A 9031-nucleotide genomic window follows, 5' to 3' on the forward strand; every position below is an offset into this window, starting at 1 on the left:
CTTTATACCATGCACATTTTTTTGTTTTGTCTTTTTGAGACAGGGCCTCACTATTCAGTTTATGCTGGACTTGAATTCACTATGCGTCCCAGGCTCCCCTTGAACTCACAGCAATCCTCCTCCTTCAGCCTCCTGAGTGCTGGAATTAGACATGTGCCACCATGCCTGGGCAATACGATGTACTTTGAATGTACATTTAACTAGAGAAATCTTGATGTTTTTGGTCACAGGATTCTCCCTTAGTCCTTGCAGGAGCACTGTGGAATTTAGCGAACAGCACGTTGAAGTGAAAGTGCTGATGTTTGGGATGCATATTACAATGTACCTAGGCCCCAGGGAAAGCAAACTTGTACCGCTTCATCCTCCTCCAGTGTTTATAATTTGTAATGTTTTCCTATATGATGGATTTGGATTGGTCCCTAATTGTATACTTATTTTCAGGTTTTCCAGTTTCACTAGTGAGTTTGAGGGTTTTTTTCGTTTGGTTTTGTGTTTTCTTCATTCTTTTTATATGTCTACTAACTCTTCAGCCTTCTGTTATTTAACCCTGATTACTATAGTTTAATAATTTTATTGCTTCATTCCTTACTGACTTCTGGGAGATTATTATACCCAGTATCTTCTGGTATGTGAGTGCCATTTTTCTTTTTCTTTCTTTCTTTTTGTTATATAGTACTTTCAAGTTTAGCATATACATATGGCATGGTTACTTTTCTCTTGATGCTTAGACAAAATACTCAATGCCCCAGATTAAGGAAGGAAAGGTTTATTTAGCCTACAGGTTGTGGGGATTTCAGTCTGTAATAAGATGGTTCCAAGACAGGGTGGCTTGTCTCAGGGACAACCATCCAAGGCAGTAAAAGACAGCAAAAGCAGCAAGAGCACAAGGGGCCAGGTAGCAAGCCTCATTTCCTCCCTTATATTGTGTGTGGACTATGAGCCTACCTCCAGACCCTCTCCCTGCCCTCCTCTTCCACAAGCTGAAGTGGTTTACAAAGGAAGGACCCTGGCTCCCTGCTAAGTCATTTAGTTGAACTTTTAAACTTCTCAAGAGTTGACACAATGAATAACATCCTAGAGAGGTAAGGGAATGTTCTTTTCACCTGAGTATGTAGAACTTCTGAATTACTTAGTTAAGCTTCCAGACTCCTCAAGTTGACACAATTTATCCACCATAACAACATATTTTCCTTTGAAGTCAGTGATTTCTATTTTCTAATAGCACAGTCATCACTGAAATAAAAAGTCAAAATCAAGAGTTAAGGAAGGAAATTATAAAAGCAGAGCAGAAATAAAATTGAGAGTAAAAAACCAAGTACTCATTCTTTCAGAACTTTGAGGGACATCATTAGGCTATTTATTTGGGTTCCTTATGTTTTTCTGGTGTGGGGATTCATAGCTATAAACTTCTCTCTTACAACTGCTTTCATTTTGTCCAATAGGTGCTGGTATGTTGTACTGGCATTACTGTTTAATGGTAGGAACTGTCTAAATTCTTTTGTGATTTTTGAGTATTCAAGAGTGCATTGTTTACACTCCTGCATAATGTCTGTGCTTTCTTTCACCACTGATTTCTAATTTTACTGCATTATGATCTGATAGTATGCATGGGGTCATTTGATCTATGTAAGTCTGGTTCATTGGCTAGTATTTGGTCTATTTTAGAGAAAGTTCCATGCGCTACTGAGAAGACAGGGCATTGTTGTTGAAGCCAAGTGGAACCATCTGTAGATATCTATTAAGTCCATTTGTTGGAAGGTGTGGTGCAACTCTGATATTTCTTTGTAGATTTTTTTGGTTCAGTTGATTAGCATGTTTGTGACAGTGGACACTGACATCACTCACCATAACTGTGTTGATGTTTATGTGATCTTTAATATTCAATAGTGTTTGTTTGATGAAGTCAGGTGCACCAGTGATCAGCGCATATGTAGTTATATTTGTTATTTCATCCTGTTGCTGACTTATTCTTGTGTGCATAGTCATTACGAAGTGGAGATGGGGAAAAGCCAAATTCAACTCCACTATTTTCTGATTTCTGGGGACCTATAGGAAAGAAGAAGAAGGCTTTTGGACAGGACAGAAATCACATTCAATCTAATTACTTCTAGTCCTTGGCATCTCAGGAAAGTAAAGATTACTTTTCAACAATATTATTACTATCCCCTATTAGGAAGCCATAAATCTTAGGAATATTAGTAAGTGATGGGCCAACATTAGCTCACTAAATTCTCCCACAAATTGCTGCACCAGATGTGATAACTTTTACTTTACTGTTGGCTTACATAGCTAGTTAGGGATAAAAATTGGATTTGAACACAGGCTGGTTTTATTTAAAATACATTATGCTATTACCACCACGAAAAATGTGAATTTTGTTTATTTTACAGTCAGTGTGACTCTGGATCCAAACACAGCTTATCCTGCCCTAACTCTGTCTAATGATCGGAGAAAAGTGTTTAATGGATGCTACCAACAGAATCTCACAGTTTCTTCCAGGAGATTTACAGTCTTTCCCTGTGTCCTGGGCAGTGAGGGCTTCACCTCAGGAAGACACTACTTCGAAGTGCATGTTGGAGAAGGAACAAATTGGGATGTGGGAGTTTGTATGGAAAATGTGATGCGGGGCCTTGGCATGAAGCAGGAGCCTGAGCTTGGATTCTGGGCCATCCAGCTGTGCCCGGAGAATGGCTATGCAGCACTGACCTCTCCCCGCACTGCCCTTGATCTGCGAGAGCGACCCGTGGTGGTGGGGATTGTTCTGGACTATGAGGCTGGAACTGTGTCCTTTTACAACATGACCACTGGCTCCCACATCTTCACCTTCCCCAAGGCTTCTTTCTCTGATATTCTGCGGCCTTATTTCCGAATTTGCCAGCGTTCTCCTTTGTTCCTGCCTCCCTGTAACGAGTAAAGAAAAGAATAAAGTCTCCTTGGGTTAGACAGCACTGAACATGCATAAAGCCTATATGGGCACAAATTGCTAAGTTTTATTTACTGCTCTTCCTTCAGATATAGTGGATACCCACTCTCACCACTGTTGTTCACATAGATTTGAAACTTTGAGAGAACAATCAGGCAAGAGAAAAGAAGTGGAAAGACATGTACAGGAAAGAAAGAAGTCAAAATAATCCTTATTCACAATGATATGGTTCTTTATATCTAAGATCTGAAGAATTCTACCAAAAGATGATGCGTGAATGTGAAAGATTACAGTTTATTTTAGGCCAGAAATAAGAGGTAAAGGAAAGGAAATAAAAAAAGAAGTGCTCCAGGAGAAATGCATGGTTTGAAGGAAAAAGAGAAGATAACGGCTGCAAGCAGAATGGAGCACTGTAAGAGCAAGGGGGCTATAGTGGATTGATAACTGGTGGTCAACTTATAACCTCCCCAGCTGAACTGAGTAAGCGTGATGCTGGGTGTGGGAGGCCCACCTGGGGATTGTTGCCAGCAGTATAAGCAGAACTAGAGAAGGTGAGAAAGGCTTTTGGGAGCTGAAGAAGGCTGTGGAGTGCAGAGAAAGGTTGTTGGAGCTGTAGAAGCTGTAAGGAGCTGTTAGTTGCGTTAGAGGAGGTTGTCATGCTGGCTTTCCTGATGAACTTGGCTGTTTTCATCCTCCGAAGAGTTCAGGACCTTGTTGGCACTGAGAATGGCTTTGGTTCACTTTGGGGAGCTCTGGTCCTCACTTTGAGCATCCCTTCGTGTCTCCAGAGGGGAAGATGGTGCACTGCCAGTCTCCTGGAGAAGCTTGTTGCATTGGCTTCCCTGATGGGAACTCAGCCATCTTAATCATCAGAGTAGCTGGGGACCTCACTGTTGCTGAGGATGGCTGTGGTACCTTTCGGGGGAGCTCTGGTTCTTCTGAGCATTGCTTCCTGGCTCCAGTGCAGATTCCTCAGCCTGCTAGCACAGATCCTTCATCCTGCTGACACAGACTTTCCTAGATTCCACCACTGACCTTTGGGTCTTCACAGCAGATCCAAGAAACAAGCCTGCATGAGATATTGTTGTGGGCCCTGAGCCTCCAGTTGGATTTGTGGGAGGCATTGTTATGAGCTCTGGGTCTTCGGTTGGACTTATGTAGGACATTATCACGGGATCCAGGCCCTCAGCTAGTTCCCTTGGTCTTAGTGTGTGAATAGATTTCCTGAACTCTCTTGTGTATGGTTCTTGTGTGACTGTTACAAATAATCTTATAAAATATGTGTCCTGTATTATATTGTGTTCCCTTGCAAAAATAAGCCCCAAACTAACATAAGGGCCATGGCCCAAAGTCAATTTCTGCCATTTTTTTACATCTTCTTTGATAGTTGGTTCAGGTGGTCCCACTCGATTTCAGAGAGAAGGTTGACATCAAGTGACAGATCTGGCACATTCTTGTGTCAGAGGATTGATACCTGGTTTCAGGTTCAGTGTGTTCTTGTGTCAGAGGATTAGTACTGGATGTAGAGGTTGGCTTGATCTTGTGTCAAGCCTGGGAGTTGTTGCCCTGCACCGTGGTTAACAGTTCTCTTCAGTTGACTGGTGGTACCCTGTTGCTCCAGCCATGTTGCCAAAATGAGATTTTCTCATTCAAAGGCAACCAGAAACTGGGAATCCCGGAAGACTGGAATAGAAAATACAGCATTTTTAAAGTTTAGAACTGAAAACCAATTTGTGTCCTCTGGAATCTGGGAGAGAACTGTAAAAGGATCTATTGCCAGGCAGTGGATTAGAATTACAGCCTCATAAATGAGATGAAAATCTGTGCCATCCTATATTCTGAAGTTTTTACTAAGGGGAAAATGGGAATATTGCAGAAAGCCATGTTTGAAAAAACTGTCTAGGAGAGGCTAGAGGCCTTCATGGACTTCTTCTTTGATTGCATGCAGTTTTCAGTTAGGAAATTAGTTGGGGTCTTTCAGCTTTTAACTACTGGCTTTGATGTGTTTGCTTACCCAGGTACTCTATTCCACCAAAGAGTAGGATTCACCTGTTGGGTGATCAGGTGAGGGAGGCTTGATGCAGTCCCAACAGGTAAAATTTGCTTTTGCCTTTGCTGGATTTTGAGAATTGCCCCAACGTTTGCAAATAAATTTCTTCCTAGCAAAGGGGTAGAATATTATGGAACAAATCAAAAACTTGGGGGTAAATATTTGCCCTTCAGTGTGACATGTCAAAGCAGGAGTGAAGAAGCTGTGACTAGGGATCTTCTCAACTCCAATAGCTACAGATATGGAAGAAGGCTTTCTAGAGAAGGTTAGAACAGATTGAGCTGTTCCTGTATCTACCAGTAATTGAATTGACCCATCCATGTTGTCCAAGGTCGTCCAGGATTTTTCACAGGACATGGAGATGTCCATGGACAGGGGAATTGTAAGCTGTCCTGGACCCCATCAGTCTTTGTCAGAGCAAATGAGTGTTTCAGCTGGCCTACTCTGCTCTGGGAATGGGGCTGCTCTATCCTTCTGTGTCACAAGTTAGGCACACTGGCCACCTCACACACCAAACAGTGACTGGGAGATGGCCTGGTGCAGTGGCACGCCCAATGTCCACAGTCTTTTTACACTTAAAGGAGGAACCCTTTCCTGGATTTTCTATGGCTTTCCTTTTAAACCACTTGGCACCACTGAAAGCATTGCCAATTGTGACAGCTAGAATTTTGGCTTTTTTCTCAGTGTCATCTGGATTCTGATTGTTGGACACAGAAATGGCCACGACTCACAATTAGGCCAGAGGCATCTGAAACTCCATCGGAAGTTTTGTAACTTGTACAAGTATCTGGGGCTGATTACCAAATGAAATGGTGTCCCATCAGTGCCTGTCCCTCCTGGAAGATAGATCTAAGCTTTTCTATTTATGAAAAGCTTCTTCTAAGTGGCTAATGGTGTACAGTTCAAGACTTTACTTTGTCCTGTTCTAGTACATTCATTTTATCATAATTAGCAAATTTCTTCATGAATTTTTCATCCCCATGATAAGAGCTATTATCACTATTCTTTGTCCATTACTATTATTATAGTCCCAGTTTGGTTCTGTCCGAGGGATAACAACATTCTGGGGTGATTTTCTTCCCTTCTTATACTAAATTGTTCACCTGCATAGTTCCTAGCCTCTTCTAGGATTCTGTTTTTTATCTGGGTGGCAGCAAGTGATCAGGATGAATTGGGAATCTCACCAGAATAGGTGAAAAGCAAGGATCTAAGTTTAAAATCATCTGCAAAGCCTACTAGTACCTTCTGAAAGTCAGCCTAGCCATTATTGGAGATCTGCCATTGAAAAGGAGTTCTGGACTCAAGTGATTCTTTTGCCCCTGCGACTTCTCTCAGGGGGAGGATGAGTTGTGAGCTAGAAGGGTAAGAAGCTCCACTTTGAATATATCCTGCGGGACTTAAAATCATCTCAGGAGCATGATGAGTGGGCTGGGGAATACTGGATCCCGCTGGGGCACCAGGTTCTCATGGAGCTCTTGAGTCACTTCAAGGGAAGGAGACTGTTTCACTGACCTGAGCATTATAAGGAGGAGGTCTAGGGGGGCGCTTCAGTGTGGTTACTTTCATCATCGGGGGAGAGACCCATATGCCCCTAGGAAACAGGTAGGGTTCCAAGACAAGATCATCAATGATATCAATCTCCTCCTCCTCGGGGACCACTGTAATTTCCAGAGTGGACTTTTCCAATGATAAAGAGTTACAAAAGTCTGAACAGAGGGAATTTCATTTCACTTTCCATGCTTTTTGCAGATATGGTCTAACTCTAAGATAGTGTTGTCATTTAAACTGCCATCCTTTAATCATCTCTCGCCATTCCATAGATAGTACTGGGCCCAAACTGCATTACAGTAGTAGATAAGTTGTTCCTTTTTCAGGTTGTCAGGGCCAAATTGTACCCACTATTGAAAGACATGGCCAAATGTTGAGATTGGTGAGCTCTGCAGGGCGTTTCTCAGGATGTTTCCCATGGCATGTGTTGTAGCCTATGGAGAGAGGGAACTAGGGCTGGACTCTCCTTCAGAGGGTGTCCCTAGCAGGAGGAGGTGGACCCGTGAGTTCACAAAGTGCCCCTTGTGATACAGACATTCCTTGGCTAACAAATTACTTGTTTAATGACTATTTGGACTTATAGCCAAGAGAGACATCAGGAAGCAGGAGGCCTCCAGACGGCCAGCTCACAGCTCTCATTTTGCAACGCAAGGAGGTTCAGTGTATCCTGGCAGGGGCTGTGGGAGCAGACCCCCCAGACCACAGGACATATGGGCTCCTGAAGCCTCCAGCACACAGACAATGAGCAATAATGAGCCCAGAATATCTCTTCACAGATAACACCTCACTCTTTGCTGTGGGTGTTTCTTTGAACTCAGGCTCGGTTCACCAAAATTTATGCTGTCAAAAATGAAGAAAAATTCAAACTTGCAGCAAAAACAAAACTTCCATAACCAGACAGTGTCTGTCTTGTGATAGCTGTAAACTACCCCACCCACTTCCTGTTGCTTGAAGGAGGAGTTTGTTCATGCAGGAACCTGGAGGGCTTAGAAAAGAAGAGGATCAGATGAGCCTCAGGTCTGAGTCTCCAAGCTAGTCCTATGGGACACCAACAAGAATTTGGTCAACAGCAGGAATCCACATGTCAAAGGAGCTCAAAGAATCTGCTGTAGGATAAACTCTGCCTAGGTACACTATAATCAAATGATGAAAAGACAAAGACAAAGAATCTTGCAAGCAGAAAGAAGCAACTCCTCACACACAAGTGACCTTTAATATGATTAACAAATGACCTTTTATCAGAAACCATGGAAGTCAGTAGGCTGTGAATGACATGCTCAAAATGTCAGAAAAAAAGACAGTCTGCTAAGAATTGTGCCCCAAAGTACTCCTTTGAAAAAAAAAGAGAAATTAAGATATTCTCTGATAAAAATGAGTGCGTCACTGGGAGATCTGTTCTATAAGAAATATTTACAAAATGTTCCAGGTGGATATAGAACAGCACTAGAAAAAAATATAGAACAGCACCAGAAAAGAAAAGCATCTTCATGAAGAAAAGAAGAGTACCTAGAAAATGGTTCTGCCTAGGCAAATCTCATGGACAATATAAATACACTATTTAGAATTTCCTTCCTGCCATTTGCTTTAAAAGACCCCTAAATCACTTTAGCAATTTTAGGTTTGTTGGCAGGCATAAAACGTACAAAGGTATAATTGATATGACAATAACAAATAGAAGGGAGAGGAAACAGAATTACTCTCCAGCAAAATTTAGATGTTATTGAGATTGTTGTTATCAATCCAAACCAGATTGTCACTTGTAATCCTCCATGCAACCAGTAAGAAAATAATTGAAAAAGAGTACTCAAAGAAGTAAGACAAGAATTACCATGGTATGTAGTAAAATGTTTACTTAACAGAAAATAGGGCAGTAGTGGAAAAAAAATAACACCATAAATTACCTGCAACATATGTACACACGTATATGCCAAGGTGACAGACCTAAATCCTGGTTCATTAGCAATATGTTGAAAAGAAATGAATTTTAAAGGAGATGTTAAATGAATAGACAAAATGATATCATGTATCTGTATACTGTCTGCGGTGGACCTGTGAGCAACTAGTGAATGTAGATTTGACTATAAAATGCAACTTATTTATAGCCATTATAGTAAGTATAATTTATGAGCACTGCTCACTGGTATTGTCTAAGAATCACAGACCATATCTCTAAGTATGCATAACGCTTGCTAATTTTTACATAGTATATCTGAGTGCAATTCTGATTGTTTGTTAGGTTTTCTGGTTCATTGTGTAATTGGGGTAACTGCGTAAGGGTGTATGTTTATAATATTAAAAACTTGAATAAACACAGAGGATATTTATGTATATGGTCTCTAGGTGCATCCATTTACCTATGAAAGCCTTGACTATCTTTTTTATAGCTGAATAATACTCCATTGTATAAAAATACATCTTTTTTAACCATTCCTCAGCTGATGGACATTTGGGTTATTTCCAAGGTTTAGCTATGACAAACTATGCTGCTGTAAACATGGGTGCTCATATGT

At 41.3% G+C, this 9031-nt stretch overlaps 1 protein-coding gene across 1 annotated transcript in view; it reads left to right on the forward strand.

The window, feature by feature from the left end:
- Nucleotides 1-2953, forward strand: part of LOC102023266 (E3 ubiquitin-protein ligase TRIM38-like) — a gene marked incomplete in the record, with an annotated part of 11174 nt that extends 8221 nt beyond the window's left edge. Inside the window, 1 exon segment of the mRNA XM_005403317.2 lies at nucleotides 2533-2953. Coding sequence (XP_005403374.2) covers nucleotides 2533-2914 — 382 coding nt within the window.
- Nucleotides 2954-9031: the final 6078 nt, after the last annotated feature.

The sequence above is a fragment of the Chinchilla lanigera genome, unplaced genomic scaffold (assembly GCF_000276665.1).
Source record: "Chinchilla lanigera isolate Chin_1 unplaced genomic scaffold, ChiLan1.0 scaffold00082, whole genome shotgun sequence".
NCBI classification, from domain to species: domain Eukaryota; kingdom Metazoa; phylum Chordata; class Mammalia; order Rodentia; family Chinchillidae; genus Chinchilla; species Chinchilla lanigera.